The 23,078-nt window shown below is 43.6% G+C and overlaps 1 protein-coding gene across 2 annotated transcripts in view; it reads left to right on the plus strand.

Moving 5' to 3' along the window:
• LOC135522378 (mannosyl-oligosaccharide 1,2-alpha-mannosidase IA-like) overlaps positions 1 to 23,078 on the plus strand; it is a 221,143-nt gene that overhangs the window by 85,875 nt on the left and 112,190 nt on the right. For both annotated transcript variants that reach the window (XM_064948566.1, XM_064948567.1), the window contains exon 2: positions 22,456 to 22,552. In XM_064948566.1, the coding sequence (XP_064804638.1) occupies positions 22,456 to 22,552 (97 nt within the window). The remainder of the gene's footprint in view (positions 1 to 22,455; positions 22,553 to 23,078) is intronic.

The raw sequence follows: 23,078 nt of genomic DNA on the forward strand, positions 1-23,078 counted from the left end.
GTCTTATATCTTCCTCTAAATTTAAGCATCAGCTGTCAGAGCAGCTTACCGATCACTGTACCTGTACACAGCCAATCTGTAAATAGCACACCCAACTACCTCATCCCCATATTGTTATTTATCCTCTTGCTCTTTTGCACTCCAGTATCTCTACTTGGACATCATCATCTGCACATCAATCACTCCAGTGTTAATGCTAAATTGTAATTATTTTGCCTCTATGGCCTATTTATTGCCTTACTCTTACTCTTCTACATTTACACACACTGTACATAGATTTTTATATTGATATTGACTGTACATTTGTTTATGTGTAACTTTGTGTTGTTTTTTGACGCACTGCTTTGCTTTATCTTGGCCAGATCGCAGTTGTAAATGAGAACTTGTTCTCAACTGGCCTACCTGGTTAAATGAAGGTACAATTAAAAAATGAAACTAATAACACACAAACAGTTATACGTTTTCATGTCTTTATTGAACACACCGGGTAAACATTCACAGTGAAGGGTGGAAAATGATGTGAACAATTGGATTTAATAAATGGTTGACCCTCCTTTGGCAGCAATGACCTCAACCAAAAGTTTTCTGTAGTCCGGTGGAATTTTGGACCATTCCTCTTTACAAACTGTTTCAGTTCAGCAATATTCTTGGGATGTCTAGTGTGAACTGCTCTCTTGAGGTTATGCCACAGCAACTCATTTGGGTTGAGGTCAGTACTCTGACTGGGCCACTCCAGGAGCGGCATTTTCTTCTGTTGAAGCCATTATGTTGTTGATTTACTTCTGTGTTTTGGGTTGTTGTCCTGTTGCATCACCCAACTTCTGTTGAGCTTCAATTGGCGGACAGATAGCTTAACATTCTCCTGCAAAATGTCTTGATTAACTTGGGAATTCCTTTTTCTGTAGATAGCAAGCTGTCCAGGCCCTGAGGCAGCAAAGCAGCCCCAAACCATGATGCTCCCTCCACCATAGTTTACAGTTGGGATGAGGTTTTGATGTTGGTGTGCTGTGCCTTTTTTCTCCACACATAGTGTTGTGTGTTCCTTCCAAACAACTCAACTGTAGTTTCATCTGTCCACAGAATATTTTGCCAGTAGCGCTGTGGAACATCCAACTGCAGTTTTGCAAACTTCAGACGTGCAGCAATGATTTTTCGGACTGCAGTGTCTTCTTCCATGGTGTCCTCCCATGAACACCGTTCTTGTTTAGTGTTTTACGTGTCGTAGACTCATCAACAGAGATGTTAGCATGTTTCAGAGTTTTCTGTAAGTCTTTAGCTGACACTCTAGGATTCTTCTTAACCTCATACAACATTCTGCACTGTGCTCTTGCAGTCATCTTTGCAGGACAGCCACTCCTAGGGAGAGTAGCAACAGTGCTGAACTTTCTCCATTTATGGATAATTTGTCTTACTGTGGACTGATGAACATCAAGGCTTTTAGAGATACTTTTGTAACCCTTTCCAGCTTTATGCAAATTAACAATTCTTAATCTTCGGTCTTCTGAGATCTCTGTTGTTCAAGGCATGGTTCACATCTGGCAATGCTTCTTGTGAATAGCAAACTCAAATTTCGTGTTTTTTATAGGGCAAGGCAGCTCTCATTGATTGGACTCCGGGTTAGCTGACTCCTATTTATTTTATATTTTACCTTTATTTAACTAGGCAAGTCAGTTAAGAACAAATTCTTATTTCAAATGACAACATAGTAACAGTGGGTTGACTGCCTTGTTCAGGGGCAGAACAACAGATGTTTACCTTATTAACTCAGGGATTCGATCTTGCAACCTTTCGGTTACTAGTCCAACGCTTTAATCACTAGGCTACCTGCCGCCCCAATTAGCTTTGGGAGAAGTCATTAGCTTAGGGGTTTACATACTTTTCCCAACCTACACTGTGAATGTTTAAATAATGTATTCAATATAGACAAGAAAAAATGCAATAGTCTATTGTTGTGACTTATCTCTGTCCATGATCACCAAGCACCCTTGCAGCTCGGCTGTGCCTCCAGGGCTTTGGACCTTCCCCCCTAGCCTTGCCTCCTTCTCTCCATCCCATTAGTGGCTGGTGGTCTGCCCACTCTGTCCACCAGCCTGGTGCCCATTGGGCAAGTTGACCATGTTAAGGGCACACTGATGAACAAAGGCCAGGGAACCTGCCATCTCCCCAGCCTCCGCTGTGCCCGCTCAGTGGGCAAATATACGCCAATCACATCAAAGGGAAGATATAACAAACACCTGTTGCGTTATTGTATTTAGAGGTAGGTGAAGGAGTCAAGCGCAGGAGAGCAGAGATGTCCAAGTAGTGTCTTTTAATAGGCAAGTCTACAACAATAAGGTCAGGTACAATACCAAATAAACGCCCACGACAAAAGAGAAGACAGCTACTCACGGAAGGAGGAAAAACAACGCTCCTTAAACTTATACACAAACGGTATATACGTGAAAATAACTGAGGCACAACTTCAACGAGCAACATGGCCAGAATAATCCCGCACTAACCTAAGCAGGCAACAGGGGTAATTGCACACGCAGAAATGAAAGAGAATTAAACCAGGTGTGAAAGAACCAAAGACAAAACAAATGGAAAAGGAAAAATGGATCGGTGATGGCTAGTAGCAGGCAACGCCAACCGTCGAGCACCGCCCGAACAGGGAGAGGAACCACCTTCGGTGGAAGTCGTGACAACGCCTCAATTACCGATTGGATTAAATATCGTTACACCTAATACTAATGCTGTAATGCTATGACTTATTAGTGAATGACTATTGCTCTTAAATATGGAAGCATGGCTGTTTTATATATCGGCTAGAGCTCCATTGTGCCTCTCTCTTTCTCCTCATTGCTCACCTATGAGGTCTAATGGGGGCATTTAAGTGGCCCGAAACCCGGGTCAGCACCATCACTAGGGCCCAGGACCCTAAACCAGCCATTGAAATAGGCTCTTTGTGGTGTTTTACTCTCCTGGCATGAATATTTTATGGAGTCTTAACGTCTGTAGACTCTGGAGGCCTCTTGGCACAGGCCATGCACAGTCTCCTAATGATCCGATTGGGAGCCAAGTGGGTTAAGTTCTCTGCTGGAGAGAGGTAGAGATGAACATATGCAGGCAGGCAGGAGCAAACACATGCACAAACACATGCGTGGACACACTGGCACACACGCAGAGGCTGGCGAACACTCACTGCACACATGCACGCACACACAGGTACACCCACACAGGTACGCACACACACGTACGCACACACAGGTACGCACACACAGGTACGCACACACAGGTACGCACACACACGTACACAGAGAAGAGTCACCTCGTAGTCGATCTTGAATCCTCAAATTGCTCGTTAGGCTGTTTTATCCTTTTTACATGGACAGGAATGCAACATGCAATAATTTGATCTAAACTAATGGATTCTCTACGATAGGTCGTGTTTATGCTTGTGTGTGTGTGTTTGAGAGAGAGAGAAAGAGAGAAAAAGGGAGATTAAGAGAGATAGACCAAATACTCAGTGGATGGACTGGTTTAATGGTGTTTCACAGTGATTTCATATTTTTAAAAACGTACAAAAAATGTTTTGCAGGAATGATACACCCTGTTTTTCATTAGTGAGATGAATGATAATATTTCAAAGTAAGTGTTCTAGTTAGACGGAATTGGACAGCGATAACCAAGGACCATGTACTTTAAATTAGTTTGTAAAGGATGTCAAAATGTTTCCATGGCTAAAGAAATCTAATTATGTTCTGATTATACAATTATGGTACTATAAACATAGCATTACCGCCAAAGGAGACAGGCTGTTCAACATTCTGTATTGAATACATGTTCTCTATTGACATCATTTGACAAGGCAAATGATTTCCAAGCACGTTGTGCATTTCCCAGCGTCCCTTTTGTCAGATGCTGAGCCATCTGAATCATTCGAATTTCAAAACATTTACCCAAACAAACATTCCGTGACACTCTGTTTTTATTCCATTGAATATATATATATATATACAGTGGGGCAAAAAAAGTATTTAGTCAGCCACCAATTGCGCAAGTTCTCCCACTTACAAAGATGAGAGAGGCCTGTAATTTTCATCATAGGTACACTTCAACTATGACAGACAAAATGAGAAAAAAATCCAGAAAATCACATTGTAGGATTTTTAATGAATTTATTTGCAAATTATGGTGGAAAATGAGTATTTGGTCAATAACAAAAGTTTATCTCAATACTTTGTTATATACCCTTTGTTGGCAATGACAGAGGTCAAATGTTTTCTGTAAGTCTTCAAGGTTTTCACACACTGTTGCTGGTATTTTGGCCCATTCCTCCATACAGATCTCCTCTAGATCAGTGATGTTTTGGGGCTGTTGCTGGGCAACAAGGACTTTCAACTCCCTCCAAAATGTTTCTATGGGGTTGAGATCTGGAGACTGGCTAGGCCACTCCAGAACCTTGAAATTCTTCTTACGAAGCCACTCCTTTGTTGCCCGGGCGGTGTGTTTGGGATCATTGTCATGCTGAAAGACCCAGCTACGTTTCATCTTCAATGCCCTTGCTGATGGAAGGAGGTTTTCACTCAAAATCTCACGACACATGGCCCCATTCATTCTTTCCTTTACACGGATCAGTCATCCTGGTCCCTTTGCAGAAAAACAACCCCAAAGCATGATGTTTCCACGCCCATGCTTCACAGTAGGTATGGGGTTCTTTGGATGCAACTCAGCATTCTTTGTCATCCAAACACGACGAGTTGAGTTTTTACCAAAATGTTCTATTTTGGTTTCATCTGACCATATGACATTCTCCCAATCTTCTTCTGGATCATCCAAATGCTCTCTAGCAAACTTCAGACGGGCCTGGACATGTACTGGCTTAAGCAGGGGGACACGTCTGGCACTGCAGGATTTGAGTCCCTGGCGGCGTAGTGTGTTACTGATGGTAGACTTTGTTTCTTTGGTCCCAGCTCTCTGCAGGTCATTCACTAGGTCCCCCATTGTGGTTCTGGGATTTTTGCTCACCGTTCTTGTGATCATTTTGACCCCACGGGGTGAGATCTTGTGTGGAGCCCCAGATCGAGGGAGATTATCAGTGGTCTTGTATGTCTTCCATTTCCTAATAATTGCTCTCACAGTTGATTTCTTCAAACCAAGCTGCTTACCTATTGCAGATTCAGTCTTCCCAGCCTGGTGCAGGTCTACAATTTTGTTTCTGGTGTCCTTTGACAGCTCTTTGGTCTTGGCCATAGTGGAGTTTGGAGTGTGACTGTTTGAGGTTGTTGACAGGTGTCTTTTATACTGATAACAAGTTCAAACAGGTGCCATTAATACAGGTAACGAGTGTAGGACAGAGGAGCCTCTTAAAGAAGAAGTTACAGGTCTGTGAGAGCCAGAAATCTTGCTTGTTTGTAGGTGACAAAATACTTATTTTCCACCATAATTTGCAAATAAATTCATTTAAAATCCTACAACGTGATTTTCCGGATTTTTTTTCTCATTTTGTCTGTCATAGTTAGTGTACCTATGATGAAAATTACAGGCCTCTCTCATCTTTTTAAGTGGGATAACTTGCACAATTGGTGGCTGACTAAATACGTTTTTGCCCCACTGTACCTCTATGACTCAAACAAATCGCTCCCTCTAATTGCCATTAGTGCTGTGTTCAGTCGTTCAGTGGTCAAGCCAAGTAGAGCCAGCAGACAGCCATTATTCCTATACGTGAATGATCTAGCTACAGCACACCTCTCTGTATATCCTGCTCTCCTTTGTCGAGGTGCCTCCTTTATTTTTGGCTTGTGATAATCGACCGCAGGATTGTGCTGAGTCGGGCAGCTGAATTAGACCCCTCCGGTGGCCTTTAGGGTCCTGCTCGGCTACTCGAGCCGCTCCCTATGTGTTTTTTACTGGGTAGAAATGGCTCCTCACCGATATAGGAGCCAGTTTTAATTGGTGAGGGGGGAGGTAGGGTGTGAAGATGTGTGGCGCTGATGTGGTGCTTTCTCTGCCAGAGATCCTCTCTTCCTCCCCCACTTCCTCCCCCTCCAGGTGATGACACAGCACCTCGTTAAGGCCTCGGTGTCTGGAGCTGCCACGCCAGGGTGGAAGGGTGATTTATTACCAATGATCCACCCTGCCCTTCTCAGATTAAAGAGACGCTTCCCAGCTCGTGGCCCAAACATAACAATTGCATTACACAGCATGTCTGGAGGGAAGGCGGAGAGCAACAAGCACTTGGAGGCATGCTATATGAATATTTATGGAGCCCCCTTCTTACTGTATGTGGTGTGAAATTATCCTTTTTTTCTGAGGTTTTGTGGTCAGCACTGAACAGTATAATAGTATTTGGTTGTGGACTGTTTAAAGGAGAAGTATTTTTTGTTGGCTCTGGATGGCGTGCAAAAAAACATGCACAAATGCACATTGGCTGCATTTACAAAGGCATCCCAATTCTGATCTTTTTCCCCACTATTTTGACCAATCACATCAGGTCTTTTTCAGAGCTGATCGGATTAGTCGAAAGAGCAATTAGTAAAAAAACAAAAACAGAATTGGGCTGCCTGTGTAAACCCAGCCATAGAGACACAGACACATGGGAGGGAAGGGATTTGCATAAACACCTACGTACTCACCCCTACTGCATATAGGCTAGTATTATAACTGCATACCTAGTACTGTATTTGAACAAAAGGTTATTCAGAGTTATTCTGCTTCAGTGTTTATTGAGATGAAATGTGTTGGGAAGGCTTCTGTGTGGCTATACAGGGACTCACTGTAGTGTGTGTGTGGCTCTACAGGGACTCACTGTAGTGTGTGTGTGTGTGTGTGTGTGTGTGTGTGTGTGTGTGTGTGTGTGTGTGTGTGTGTGTGTGTGTGTGTGTGTGTGTGTGTGTGTGTGTGTGTGTGTGTGTGTGTGTGTATTTGTATATACTGTATGAGTGTGCTTACATGTATCAGCACTAGTGTGGTACACATGCTTCAATGCATTTCTTGGAGAAACAGACACATAAACAATACACACACACACACACACATTGCTAGCAGCAAGAGACCGCAGTAGTACTGTGTCCCTTCTGCTCTCACTATATGGAGCTGTCAGTAGCGGTCAGTGCCGTTTATGATGAGATAAGGGAGGACGAGTATTTTCTTCATGAGCATGGCCTTATTTTTATTACAGAATGTTGGATGACTGTCATTCACATTCCAATCACCCAGTTCAATGTAACATCGATAGGTTTAGTCTACTACATGATACTTTTAAATGCGAATAAAACTAAATGCATGCTCTTCAACCGATTGTTACCCACACCCGCCTGCCCGACTAGCATCACTACTCTGGACGGTTCTGACTTAGAATACGTGGACAACTACAAATACCTAGGTGTTTGGCTAGACTGTAAACTCTCCTTCCAGACTCACATTAAGCATCTCCAATCCAAAATTAAATCTAGAATTGGCTTCCTATTTCGCAACAAAGCCTCCTTCACTCATGCTGGCAAACATACCCTCGTAAAACCTACTATCCTACCAATCCTGGACTTCGGCAATGTCATTTACAAAATATCCCCCAACACTCTTCTCAGCAAACTGGATGTAGTCTATCATCACAGTGCCATCCGTTTTATCACCAAAGCCCCATATACTACTCACCACTGCGACCTGTATTGTCTCGTTGGCTGGCCCTCGCTACATATTTGTCGTCAAACCCACTGGCTCCAGGTCATCTATAAGTCTTTGCCAGGTAAACCCCCACCATATCTCAGCTCACTGGTCACCATAACAACACCCACCCATAGCATGGGCTCCAGCAGGTATATTTCACTGGTCATCCCCAAGCCAACACTTCCTTTGGCCGCCTTTCCTTCCAGTTCTCTACTGCCAAAGACTGAAATGAATTGCAAAAATCACTGAAGCTGGAGTCTTATCTCTCCCTCTAACTTTAAGCATCAGCTGTCAGAGCAGCTTACCGATCACTGTACCTGTACACAGCCAATCTGTAAATAGCACACCCAACTACCTCATCCCATATTGTTATTTATCCTCTTGCTCTTTTGCACCCCAGTATCTCTTGCACATCATCTGCACATTTATCACTCCAGTGTTAATACAAATTGTAATTATTTTGCCTCTATGGCCTATTTATTGCCTTACTCTTACTCTTCTACATTTGTCAACACTGTACATAGATGTTTCTATTGTGTTATTGACTGTACGTTTGTTTATGTGTAACTCTGTGTTGTTGTTTTTGTCGCACTGCTTTGCTTTATCTTGGCCAGATCGCAGTTGTAAATGAGAACTTTTCCTGGTTAGATAAAGGTGAAATAAAATACATTTAAAGAAACACTCAAATTTTCCCTTTTCCCATCATGAGGTTGCTACAACCTAGCATATTGAATGACAGTTTACAACGTAGGTGCACATAGGTCGAGATAACAATTTGAGGTGACAGACAGTTGCAAACAAGAGTTTCTATGAACAAATGTAGGCATTTTTATCCCTGTTTCGTTTGCTTCTGTTTAAGAACCGTTTTTCAACAGAATCGGCGGAATGAATACACAAGTGATCACACGTTGACACAGTTCACTTTCATAGTATTCCTTCTCTCCTCTATGCACTCTCCTCCTCTCACCTTTTCCATTCATTTGTGGACTTCAATGCACAACACATCAGCTCTATGTGACCAGGTGAAAAATGCTTTCCAAGCCAAACCATGTCATAACCGCTATACACAGCCTACATCGTTGTCCCCATATTAGCGAAAGTAACGTCCTAGTCAACATAGCTAATAGAACTAATGTGTTAGTAAATCCGCTACAATCATGCAGTAACGTTACAGTGTACAGTCAGTCAGCAGTTACACTGGCAGGCACAGGTAGTAATAAATTAAGAAAAACAAAAGCTTACCTTGACTTGGAAGAGTTCCAGTGTTGTGTTGGATAATCATAGCCAGCTAGCTAACATAGCATCCCTCTGTTTGAGCAGGGTGTTTCAGTAGGCTAAACTAGCCAGCTGCATTTGCTAGCTAAGTAAGTAAAACTGAATGTGAAAAACATCTCTCTCTCGCTTGCTTCTCCTTCATTTTTGTAGAAATTAATTTGTTGAAAACTGTTCAACAATTGTCTTTCTCTCTCTTTGAGTCAACTACTCACCACATTTTATGCACTGCATGCTAGCTAGATACAGCTTATGCTTTCAGTACTAGATTCATTCTCTGATCCTTTGATTGGGTAGACAACATGTCAGTTCATGCTGCAAGAGCTCTGATAGGTTGGAGGACATCCCCAGGAAGTTGTCTTAATAACTGTAAGTCTATGGAAGGGGGTGAGAACCAAGAGCCTGCTAGGTTTTGTATTGAAGTCAAGTACCAAGAGGAGAATGGAAGCTTGCTGTCCTCAGGCTAGCTTTTGAGGCTATTGTAGACCTTTGCAAAACAGTGTGTTTTAATCAATTATTATGTGAAGTGAATACATTTGGTATACTTTTATCTAAAAATGATAACTTTTTTAATGTTTTAACATTTTTATTTTTATAAAATTCACTGAGGAGGATGGTCCTCCCCTTCCTCCTTTGAGGAGCCTCCACTGGTAGCTGTGCTCTCTCTCACTCTCTCTCTCTGTGTCTGTCTGTCCGTCTGTCCGTCTGTCCGCCTGTCTGTCTGTCTGTCTGTCTGTCTGTCTGTCTGTCTGTCTCTCTCTGTGTCTGATCAATCGAATCACTGGAGGGGGTATTGCCCTGTGTGTGTGTTCAGTATGTGTGAGCGAGTGAGTGTGTGTGTGTGTGCTCAGTCTAACAATCTTAATGGTACTCTTTAGGCCCAGTGGGACAGTTCGGCTCCTGAGGGCCCCGTGGAGATCGAGGTTAACACGCCATCTGTGCTGGAACTCAGAGGAGGCCCCTGGCTTACTCCTCGTTCCGTTTTAATACAATCGCTCCCTTAGTAGAAGTATAATGTTTATATACATAATCTTGAATGCAATTTCCTTGTCACTCACAACGTGTTGTAGGGGTTTGGAGGAAGGGATTTTCCAGCTCTTGTTCCTTCAAAGTAAGTTATTAGCGAGAGAGAACCAGTGAGAGGGAGGAACAGATAGTGAGTGAGTGAGTGAGTGAGTGAGTGAGTGAGTCAGTGAGTCAGTGAGTGAGTGTTAGAGTGAATCACGTGAGAGAGAGAAAACCATGGTAGAAATAGAGAACCAAACAGAGAATCAACATGATAATAAAAAAAAGAAAGATACACAGACAGACAGAGAGAGACGGATACTGCTGGAGCCAGGGTAGCTTGGCATTGGAGTCTTCAGAGATCAGAGTCCCTCTCATTGTGCACGGCCTTGTCAGGGTTTGAATACTGTCTGTTCAGCACTTGAGTGTGATTAAAGAAAGTGACTTCTAAATGGTTGCCTTGCACAATGAGCTGTGAGGGATTGCTGTCTGTGTGTGTGTGTGTGTGTGAAGAAACACAATGAATCGCCACATTCCACACGCTTTTGTTTATCTATTTCAAGCTTCCGATAATGCATGTGCACAGTTTTTTCCCCCTTTCTCGCATTTTCCCTCCAAATGAGGATGTATGGCAAGAAGCCCGACGTAGGACATTGAAACACGTCAGAGTGGCGGTTGATACGTCTGGAGATTTTTCTCATCTCCGTTTTTCTTCAACATTTTAAATAATGCGGCATTACCGCTGGGAGCAGTGGGTGTCCAGATGGGATGGGAACTGTACCGCTCTAACTGGGAGGAAGAGCGGGATGATGGTTTGATTGACAGCTTTGTGGGAGATGGAGGATTAAGCCGTCGGGTAGATGATTGCCTGACTGACGCTGAACAGGCTAGCACTTATTCCTTCCTTTATTCATCCCCTGAGAACCCACTTGTTACTTCCTTTATTCATCCCCTGAGAACCCACTTGTTACTTCCTTTATTCATCCCCTGAGAACCCACTTGTTACTTCCTTTATTCATCCCCTGAGAACCCACTTATTCCTTCCTTTATTCATCCCCTGAGAACCCACTTATTCCTTCCTTTATTCATCCCCTGAGAACCCACTTATTCCTTCCTTTATTCATCCCCTGAGAACCCACTTATTCCTTCCTTTATTCATCCCCTGAGAACCCACTTGTTACTTCCTTTATTCATCCCCTGAGAACCCACTTGTTACTTCCTTTATTCATCCCCTGAGAACCCACTTATTCCTTCCTTTATTCATCCCCTGAGAACCCACTTATTCCTTCCTTTATTCATCCCCTGAGAACCCACTTGTTACTTCCTTTATTCATCCCCTGAGAACCCACTTATTCCTTCCTTTATTCATCCCCTGAGAACCCACTTATTCCTTCCTTTATTCATCCCCTGAGAACCCACTTGTTACTTCCTTTATTCATCCCCTGAGAACCCACTTATTCCTTCCTTTATTCATCCCCTGAGAACCCACTTGTTACTTCCTTTATTCATCCCATGAAAACCCACTTATTCCTTCCTTTATTCATCCCATGAGAACCCACTTGTTACTTCTACTGCTACTACAATGTGTTCATCTCACGTACATGTATCTCATTCAATGACTTATTATCACATAGCAGGTATTATTGCAACATATGTGAAGTGGAAATGTAACTGACAACCTTGATGTCTCCTCCGGCAACATGCTCCAGCCGACTGCACTTGCACTTGGGACTGAATGGGCTCAAGCTCTCAGACCTTGGCCATTCACAGACCATTGCTTTTCATATCAGACAAGTCTACCATGTTGCTGGGCAGAATGCTTTGAGGAAGGTGTGGAGTAGACAGGAGAGCAGTGCAGGTTGTGTTTACGTTTCACTATAATGTTCACCTCAAGATATTGGGCTTAATAGTGAAGGCAAAACCCCTCTTGAAGCAATACACAAATGTAACTGCATGGAGGTGAGGTGGGAGCTATCTTCGCCTGCATGGTTGAAGTGGTTAACCCACTGCACCCTTATTCTCTTCCCTATGCAGTGCCGTTAAGTTTGCAATAGCAAGGGTGTTTACACGGGTGTACAGTACCTTCTGTTCTCTAAAAAAACTCCTCTCCCCTCACTGACTTCTGGATGGCCGTTACTTCAGTTTTTCAGTCTATGCGTCGTCCCTCACTCCCGCCTTCCATCTTCCCTCTCTCTCTCTCTCTCTCTCTCTCTCTCTCTCTCTCTCTCTCTCTCTCTCTCCCCCTCAGTGTACCATACTGTACGTTTTCCTTCCTTTCCTACAGTCTTGCCCTCTGCCAAAGAAGTAGGATCCTGCTCATTGATTTAGTGATTTAGCCCTCCCTCCATCTCCACCGTTCCATACATGCTAACTCTCTGTAGGTGTGTCCTGAATGCCTGTCAAAAGTGTGTGCCCTCTTTCACTCTTTGCGATGCAGAGGGATTTATAATTTAATACCAGGCACTTTGAAGGGTCTCGCATAACCAGGGAGGTATCGATTAAATATCATTGTGACGAGGACCCTCACTGTGTTGGCTAAGCGGGAGATCTGCCATAATTAGGCATCCGGAAAAAGCTACAAAGCGTTGCGCCTTGCCAGTCGAAGCCCGGGCTTTTCTCTCTCTACCTCTTCTGGTTGGCCGAATGTCCACGTTGGTCCCTGCCCAGCTGCCGATGCCATGTTTTCGATAGCGTGTTTGTTACGCAACAGCTCAGTGATCCAATCCACACTGGAAGCACCAATTGGGTTTCTACAAATGACGTTCAATGCCGTTGATACATTTCCAAGGTGATGCACTGCTTCTCCAATCAAAAATAAAAGCTTTCTTTAGCCGAAATAGACTTGATACGCTTGTCCTAATCTCTTTTCATGTAATGGAAATGTATGTGAGTATTGTGAGTAAAGCATTAGGAATGAATACATTCGGATACATTATCCAAAATTGGATAAAAAGTATGGATTACTATATATAGCAACATTCTATATTAGATACAGTAAAAAAAGACAGGTTTGCTGCTAAGCTGTGTGTTAAAACCCTGCTACAGGGGTACACAGGGTTTGTTCAGAGCTACTGTTGTGTGTCTATTCTAACACAACAGACCTGGTCTATATTAATGACCACCAAGCTCTCAATCCTCTCCAGATAGTACATGACCTTACAGGCTCGCTCAATACAAACGTTCAAATCAAATCAAATTTTATTTGCCACATGGTTAGCAGATGTTAATGCGAGTGTGCTTCTAGTTTGTGCTTCTAGTTCCGACAATGCAGTAATAACCAACAAGTAATCTAACTAACAATTCCAAAACTACTGTCTTATACACAAGTGTAAGGGGATAAAGAATATGTACATAAAGATATATGAATGAGTGATGGTACAGAGCAGCATAGGCAAGATACAGTAGATGGTATCGAGTACATTGTAAACATTATATTAGGTAGCATTGTTTGAAGTGGCTAGTGATATATTTTACATCATTTCCCATCAATTCCCATTATTAAAGTGGCTGGAGTTGAGTCAGTGTGTTGGCAGCAGCCACTCAATGTTAGTGGTTGCTGTTTAACAGTCTGATGGCTTTGAGATAGAAGCTGTTTTTCAGTCTGTCGGTCCCAGCTTTGATGCACCTGTACTGACCTCGCCTTCTGGATGATAGCGGGGTGAACAGGCAGTGGCTCGGGTGGTTGTTGTCCTTGATGATCTTTATGGCCTTCCTGTAACATCGGGTGGTGTAGGTGTCCTGGAGGGCAGGTAGTTTGCCCCCGGTGATGTGTTGTGCAGACCTCACTACCCTCTGGAGAGCCTTACGGTTGTGGGCGGAGCAGTTGCCGTACCAGGCGGTGATTCAGCCTGCCAGGATGCTCTCGATTGTGCATCTGTAGAAGTTTGTGAGTGCTTTTGGTGACAAGCCAAATTTCTTCAGCCTCCTGAGGTTGAAGAGGCGCTGTTGCGCCTTCTTCACGATGCTGTGTGAGTGGACCAATTCAGTTTGTCTGTGATGTGTATGCCGAGGAACTTAAAACTTACTACCCTCTCCACTACTGTTCCATCGATGTGGAAAAGGGGGTGTTCCCTCTGCTGTTTCCTGAAGTCCACAATCATCTCCTTAGTTTTGTTGATGTTGAGTGTGAGGTTATTTTCCTGACACCACACTCCGAGGGCCCTCACCTCCTCCCTGTAGGCCATCTCGTCGTTGTTGGTAATCAAGCCTACCACTGTTGTGTCGTCCGCAAACTTGATGATTGAGTTGGAGGCGTGAATGGCCACGCAGTCGTGGGTGAACAGGGAGTACATGAGAGGGCTCAGAACGCACCCTTGTGGGGCCCCAGTGTTGAGGATCAGCGGGGTGGAGATGTTGTTGCCTACCCTTACCACTTGGGGGCGGTCCGTCAGGACGTCCAGTACCCAGTTGCACAGGGCGGAGTTGAGACCCAGGGTCTCGAGCTTGATGACGAGCTTGGAGGGTACTATGGTGTTAAATGCAGAGCTGTAGTCGATGAACAGCATTCTCACATAGGTATTCCTCTTGTCCAGATGGGTTAGGGCAGTGTGCAGTGTGGTTGAGATTGCATCGTCTGTGGACCTATTTGGGCGGTAAGCAAATTGGAGTGGGTCTAGGGTGTCAGGTAGGGTGGAGGTGATATGGTCCTTGACTAGTCTCTCAAAGCACTTCATGATGACGGAAGTGAGTGCTACGGGGCGGTAGTCGTTTAGCTCAGTTACCTTAGCTTTCTTGGGAACAGGAACAATGGTGGCCCTCTTGAAGCATGTGGGAACAGCAGACTGGTATAGGGATTGATTGAATATGTCCGTAAACACACCAGCCAGCTGGTCTGCGCATGCTCTGAGGACGCGGCTGGGGATGCCGTCTGGGCCTGCAGCCTTGCGAGGGTTAACACGTTTAAATGTTTTACTCACCTCGGCTGCAGTGAAGAAGAGTCCGTGGCACTGTATTGTCCTCAAAGCGGGCAAAAAGTTATTTAGTCTGCCTGGGAGCAAGACATCCTGGTCCGTGACTGGGCTGGTTTTCTATTTGTAGTCCGTGATTGACTGTAGACCCTGCCACATACCTCTTGTGTCTGAGCTGTTGAATTGAGATTCTACTTTGTCTCTATACTGACGCTTAGCTTGTTTGATAGCCTTGCGGAGGGAATAGCTGCACTGTTTGTATTCGGTCATGTTACCAGTCACCTTGCCCTGATTAAAAGCAGTGGTTCGCGCTTTCAGTTTCACGCGAATGCTGCCATCAATCCACGGTTTCTGGTTTGGGAATATTTTAATCGTTGCTATGGGAACGACATCTTCAACGGACGTTCTAATGAACTCGCACCCCGAATCAGCGTATTCGTCAATGTTGTTGTCTGACGCAATGCGAAACATATCCCAGTCCACGTGATGGAAGCAGTCTTGGAGTGTGGAATCATCTTGGTCGGACCAGCGTTGGACAGACCTCAGCGTGGGAGCTTCTTGTTTTAGTTTCTGTCTGTAGGCAGGGATCAGCAAAATGGAGTCGTGGTCAGCTTGTTTTTCTGCTAGCATTTTTTTTGTGCCGTGATGATTAATAATTCATAATAAGGATAAGGTATGAATCACCTTGGAGAGTGCACATATGCCCCACTTTTATCAATAATGTGTGAGGGTCTGTACCTTAGCAGTTTTTGTTTGTGCAAATAGGTGATTAAGCAAATCGAGACCTTGGGACTATAAGGTTCTATCCTTGATCTGTTCAATGTTCTCTACCGAAATTAACTCAGCAAAAAAAGAAACGTCCTCTCACTGTCAACTGCGTTTATTTTCAGCAAACTTCACATGTGTAAATATTTGTATGAACATAAAAATATTCAACAACTGAGACATAAACTGAACAGGTTCCACAGACGTGACTAACGTGACCCATATTCTTCCACCAAGGCACCTGCAAGGTCCCGGACATTTCTTGGGGGAATGGCCCTAGCCCTCACTCTCCAATCCAATAGGTCCCAGACATGCTCAATGGGATTGAGATCCGGGCTTTTCTCTGGCCATGGCTGAACATTGACATTCTTGTCTTGCAGGAAATCACGCACAGAACGAGCAGTATGGCTGGTGGCATTGTCATGCTGGAGGGTCAGGATGAGCCTGCAGGAAGGGTACCACATGAGGGAGGAGGATGTCTTCCCTGTAACGCACAGTGTTGAGATTACCTGCAATGACAACAAGCTCAGTCCAATGATGCTGTGACACACCGCCCTAGACCATGACGGACTCTCCACCTCCAAATCAAAGTACAGGCCTCGGTATAACGCTCATTCCTTTGACGATAAACACGAATCCGACCATCACCCCTGGTGAGACAAAACCGCGACTCGTCAGTGAAGAGCACTATTTGCCAGTAGTGTCTGGTCCAGCGAAGGTGGGTTTGTGCCCATAGGCAATGTTGTTGCCAGTGATGTCTGATGATGACCTGCCTTACAACAGGCTTACAAGCCCTCAGTCCAGCCTCTCTCAGCCTATTGCGTACAGAGCACTGATGGAGGGATTGTGCGTTCCTGGTGTAACTCGGGTAGTTGTTGTTGCCATCCTGTACCTGTCCCGCAGGTGTGATGTTCAGATGTAACGATCCTGTGCAGATGTTGTTACACGTGGTCTGCCACTGAGAGGACAATCAGCTGTCCATCCTTTCATCCTGTAATGCTGTCTTAGGCATCTCACAGTACGGACATTGCAATTTATTGCCCTGGCCACATCTGCAGTCCTCATGCCTCCTTGCAGCATGCCTAAGGCACGTTTACGCCGATGAGCAGGGACCCTGGGCATCTTTCTTTCGGGGTTTTTCCGAGTCAGTAGAAAGGCCTCTTTAGTGTCCTAAGTTTTCATAACTGTGACCTTAATTGCCTACCGTCTGTAAGCTGTAGTGTCTTAATAACCGTTCCAGAGGTGCATGTTCATTAATTGTTTATGGTTCATTGAACAAGCATTGGAAACAGTGTTTAAACCCTTTACAATGAAGATCTGTGAAGTTATTTGGATTTTTCGAATTATCTTTGAAAGTCAGCGTCCTGAAAAAGGTATGTTTCTTTTTTTGTTGAGTGTAGTACTCTAAATACCCCAATTCATATTGTTAAATCCAAAAGAATACACCATTCAAACCAATGAGGGTTCTAAACTTTAAAGCCAATTGTCTCAAACATCTTTTTGCAGATGGAACCTTATAGTCACAAGCTCTCGAAATGTTGTCTCTGCAGCAAACTGTTGATTGGTGCATACTGGAACAAATGGAAGAAAAGGTGTATATGGTCTTTGGGACTGAGGCTGTCCTAATATGGACACCATATCATTTTTGCCTTAACTTCATGCGACGAGCAATCCCGGATCCGGGATCATATTTATAGCCTCAAGCTCATTAGCATAACGCAACGTTAACTATTCATGAAAATCGCAAATGAAATGAAATAAATATATTTGCTCTCAAGCTTAGACTTTTGTTAACAACACTGTCATCTCAGATTTTCAAAATATGCTTTTCAACCATAGCTAAACAAGCATTTGTGTAAGAGTATTGATAGCTAGCATAGCTATAAGCCTAGAATTCAGCCAGCAACATTTTCACAAAAAGAAGAAAAGCATTCAAATAAAATCATTTACCTTTGAAGAACTTCAGATGTTTTCAATGAGGAGACTCTCAGTTAGATAGCAAATGTTCAGTTTTTCAAAACATATTATTTGTGTAGGACAAATCGCTCCGATTTGTTCACGTTTGGCTACGAAAAAAACCTATATCCAGTTATAGCCTCAAGCTCATTAGCATATCGTAACGTTAACTATTAATGAAAATCGCAAATGAAATGAAATAAATGTGCTAGCTCTCAAGCTTAGCCGTTTCTTAACAACACTGTCATCTCAGATTTTCAAAATATGCTTTTGAACCATAGCAAATCAAGCATTTGTGTAAGAGTATTGATAGCTAGCGTAGCATTTAGTGTAGCATTTAGCGGGCAACATTTTCACAAAAACCAGAAAAGCATTCAAATAAAATCATTTACCTTTGAAGAACTTCGGATGTTTTCAATGAGGAGACTCTCAGTTACATAGCAAAGGTTCGGTTTTTCCTCAAAGATTCTTTGTGTAGGAGAAATCACTTTTGGTTACCAAAACAACCGAAAATTCAGTCACCAAAACACCAAACTTTTTTCCAAATTAACTCCATAATATCGACTGAAACATGGCAAACGTTGTTTAGAATCAATCCTCAAGGTGTTTTTCACATATCTCTTCATTGATATATCGTTCGTGGAAGCCTGCTTTCTTCTCTGAATTCCTTGGAAAAATACTTGCAGCTGAGGTTTGCGCACCAATTTCGATGCAGGACACCGGGCGGACACCTGGTAAATGTGGTCTCTTATGGTCAATCTTCCAATGATATGCCTACAATTACGTCACAATGCTGCAGACACCTTGGGGAAACGGCAGAAATTGTGGGCTCATTCCTGTCGCATTCACAGCCATATAAGGAGACATTGGAAAACAGTGCTTCAAAAATTTTGCTAATTTCCTGTTTGAAGTTTCATCTTGGTTTTGCCTGTAGCATCAGTTCTGTGGCACTCACAGATAATATCTTTGCAGTTTTGGAAATGTCAGAGTGTTTTTTCAAAGCTGTCAATTATATGCATGGTCGAGCATCTTTTTGTGACAAAATATTGCGCTTAAAACGGGCACGTTTTTTTATCCAATAATGAAATAGCGCCCCCATAACTTCAAGAGGATTTATTAAGGACATTCGGTGTCAGTTCAATCTATTGCCCAGACTTAGTTCAGGAAAAACCATAGGGATAAAGGTCCTGTTGTCACCTTCTCTACATGTGCCTTGCTCTAGAAGCCCTAGTTCTTCCCAGCATGCCATGCTGTCTGTCCAGAGCTGAGTAAAGACAGGCCAGCGTGGGTGCCCTGCTGAGAAACCGTGCTGGGCTGATAGGCTGAAGAGGACCAGCAGACAGTTATTAATGGCTGCCCATTATTTTCACCTGCTCCTAGGGTAGTGGTTTACACACTAGGGGCTCATTGTATTTCCTGCTGGTCAATATTCTGCTCTTTTAACCCTTTACAGAGGAGAGACCTTACTAGTTGTCATTTTAGGCTACCCTCAGCCTCAAGTCTCACCCCTTTTTGTGTCAATCTTCAACACTCCTTGAGGCTGAGGGTGTCCTGAAATGGACCCCATACCAGGCTTATCTTATCTACAGCTGCTGCTTATTTACAGCTGATTTTGATTGGAAAACCTAAAGTCTTTCAGCGCCTTTCGTCAAATGATCAGACAGTGAGTTTTCTCATTAATGGAAGGAAAACAAATGTCTTTGTAATGATTTTCTTTGCTCATCATGTTGTTGTATTTGCTACGAGGAAAACCGGTGATATCGCATCTTTCCCAGGAGATTTTGATAAAGCTGTTTGGTGTATATCTGTTTGGTTGCATATTCACTGAAGCGCTCTAAGCCATCTTGTTTTTCATGTCGAGTGTTGTCGTGCGAAAATCCTCGAGAGTCAGGTTGGAAAGCATTGACTTCCGACGTCAGGGAATGGAATTGGCAAATTGCATTCTGATAAATGTGTGATTAATTTTAATCACTGGCTGCTATTGAACTGCTTTCCCCAAGAACCAGCCAATGAATGAGCCAAAGAGCAGTTACGACTGGCACTGTGTGTCTAGCGTATTTACCCCTGGCAACAGTTTGCCCCCATCCACTTGCTCTCCTAGAAAGGTTGTCTGGGTGGAAGCTTGCTAGGGCTATAGTGGGTGCTATCGATTGGTGTGGTCTCTTGTGTGTGTGTGTGTGTGTGTGTGTGTGTGTGTGTGTGTGTGTGTGTGTGTGTGTGTGTGTGTGTGTGTGTGTGTGTGTGTGTGTGTGCTGCTGCTGATGATCATTTAGTCCTGTGATCCTGGCGGTCTCTGACCCTGGTCATCTCACACCGCCTTACTAATCACAACATTGTCAGGGGATATAATTATACTGGCCTGTGTCCTTCTCCTCCCCACTGGTGTGGAGCCATCAATAATGATCTCTACGCATGTTGTATCTACAGTTTGTGTGGAGCATCACATCCAGCTGTCTGCTAGAGCCACTGGGGAAACAGTGGGGAGTAGCAGTTAGGGAAGAGGCTTTGATTGACATTCGAGTAAACAAGCAGAGAGCTCTCTAATCTGGCTGCGTTACATAGAAATATATTTACTACGAGGATTCGGCACCCAACTACTTTTGAGAAATAATCTGATTGAGCCTGTTATCTATTGTTCTATGTATTTGACCATTTCTGTGTGGATTACTATGCCACTGGACCTGAATATTAAAACTGAAAACACAGCTTCTGGCAAGTTTGCATTATTCCCCGGGATATTTCTTGCTTTGGTTTCTCATTCTGTACAGGATGCATTCTGCAATCACGACACACTCAGTTATTTTGTGCTTAAACTGCAGAGCTTCCCCAGTCCAGATGAAGTGAACACAGAGTTCAAACGTTTACCAAACCCCAGCATTTATGTCAAAGTCATGTTTTCCATTATACTTTCTATCCCTGGGGAGTGGAGCAAGACGAGCGTTTTATAAAAAATAAAAAATAAAGTGTATTTCAACTGAAACCTGAATCCTTTGCTCTGAGGAAAATGATTTTGCCTGATATTATAAACTAGGTTCGTCTTTCTGGCCCTGGCTGGAGTTATTGCCATGCAAACAAATTTGCACCATCAATATCCTTGATGCTAATCCCCAAATCATGGCTCAAGCTAGTTCCTTACTTTCACTGGATGCGGTCCTGCATAAATGATTTGTGTTAATATTGGCACATCTCAAGGCGAGAAAGCTTCTTTTGAAATGATGCCCACTCAAATTGGCTGGGACGACTATTCTGCAAAGGCTCAACAATGACAGTGAGTGTGCACCTGTGGTAACTGTTGCATCCCTGTGTGTGTGGATGGGTGAGCAAGTGTGTGTGTTTGTGAAAGTGTGTGTAAACCTGCATTTAGGCCGCAAGGCAGGATGTTGTTCTTTCTGCCTGTTTCTACCATTCACTCTGCTCTCGTGGTCACTGAAAACCGGCCTTCACTGATGTAAGCCGAGCTGAGCTGCCATAACTCACTAGCCCAGGTAGCACCAGCTCGGCTCTCAACCTTTCTTGAACCTTGACCCCTTTTTTCATCAGTTGCTAGAGCTTTCCGATTTAAAGAATGTGTCTTCCCTCTCTGTTACGGAGGTTTTGGCTGTTATATGTGAGAACACTTTCTCATAGACTAATGCGTACACAATTTGAGAAAATAAGCTTTTTGTGCACATGAAACATTTCTGAGATCTTTCAGTTCAGCTCATGAAACATTGCACCAACACTTTACATGTTGCATTTATTTTGTTCAGTATATTAAATTGCATGTGTGTCTTGGCCTAAGATGAATGCTGCTCGCCTGCTCTCAATTAACCTCTGGAGACCACCACAGGCTCATGCAGTATTAATGATAGAACTCACATCATATCACTACTGTGCCTCTGGGGGGGAAAAAAACAATTCCTGGTGTGTCAGTCAACCACATCAAATTCTGACATGCTGGGGTGGTGTGGTGGTTAGCTAATTACCTCAGTGGGAGATGTACAGGACGCAGGAATTATGCTTTTGTTTTAATATTTACATTTATATCAGTGGGCTTAAGTGTTTTGTGTTTTTATGATTGATTAATATTCAGAAGATGATACGCTACTAATATTCTTATCCTCGTTGATAGTACACTGCATTTCACTGCAGGAAAAGAAAAAATGCTATGACAGGCTTCCAGGTGATTTGTACTGGAGGTCTGCATCATAGCTGCCGGAAAGTCCAGGAAAGTTACAAGCTCAGCCACAGCCACACCGAGCACAAACTTGCATAGCCTTTACTCAACACCAAAACAAAATGTACTTATTAACAAATAAATTCTCTATTTTCTTCGGCTCCTTGAGAGCAAACAGGAACGTTGCCTGAAACATTGCCTCGTCTGCTGTCAGTGTCTGCCCAGTCATAAATTTATGCATTCGTTTGATGAACGTCAACTAACTTCCCCTTCGGATTCTGCCGAGCTAATTATAAATGTGTCGCTCGAGGCAGCGATGGATCAATCAAGCATGGGCTCTTCCAGCCATAATGATTAATTTGGGCTCCCGAGTGGTGCAGCGGTCTAAGGCACTGCGTCTCAGTGCAAGAGGTGTCACTACAGTCCCTGGTTTGAATCCAGGCTGAATCACATCCGGCTGTGATTGGGAGTCCCATAGGGCGGCGCACAATTGGCCCCGCGTCGTCGGTTTGGCCAGAGTAGGCCGTCATTATAAATAAGAATTTGTTTTTAACTGACTTGCCAAGTTAAATAAATAAATAAAATATTGTTTTTTGTGTGTGTGTGATAATTGCATGCCTGTGTTAAATCCACAGCAAATCAATAATCCATAATTGACATTGCTGCAGGCCACCATTCCAGTTTAATTAAGGCCATCAGTTTAGTGGCTGACCAGTGTTCTTAATCCCGTCACCTGTTTTTGTGTTTCAGATGATGAAGTTTGCCTGGGACAACTACAAGAGCTTTGCCTGGGGCAAGAATGAGCTACGGCCCCTGACCAGGAATGGCCACATTGGGAACATGTTTGGTGAGTCGTGTTTTGTGGCCCCTGGCTAAAAAGCCCCATATGCCCTCAATGAGCTGCTCGTGAAGGTCTTACGGTCTTTATCAAAAACAGTCAAATGGTCTGCAGTCATGGACACACAATTGTCTGTGGGACTTAGTCGACATCTCGGTCAAAGAGTTTTCATTAATGCTAATCGCTCATAGAAGAGAATGTTCTCATTGTGAAGGTATTTTTCGCTCGTCAACATTTTAGAGACGTGCAGGTTGCGGATCCCCTGGCTACCATTATTTAATCATCTTTGATGTTTTGCATATGGTTGTACTGTAGGTGGAAAAGGCCTGCCATAGGCTTCCTGACTACCAGTGCATGTTATGTGCATTTCCCACTTGTCGGTGTGTATGAAACCCACCTATCGGAATGGTTCTTTCCGGGTCCATCAGACTGTGATCTGTCCCAGCAGCCTTTATACCACCTTTTCATTGTGTGGGCATTAATCGGACATGGTACCAGAAGGTTCCTCAGGTCCCTAATGACACGTGTATACACA

Source organism: Oncorhynchus masou, chromosome 30 (assembly GCF_036934945.1).
Source record: "Oncorhynchus masou masou isolate Uvic2021 chromosome 30, UVic_Omas_1.1, whole genome shotgun sequence".
Classification (NCBI taxonomy): domain Eukaryota; kingdom Metazoa; phylum Chordata; class Actinopteri; order Salmoniformes; family Salmonidae; genus Oncorhynchus; species Oncorhynchus masou.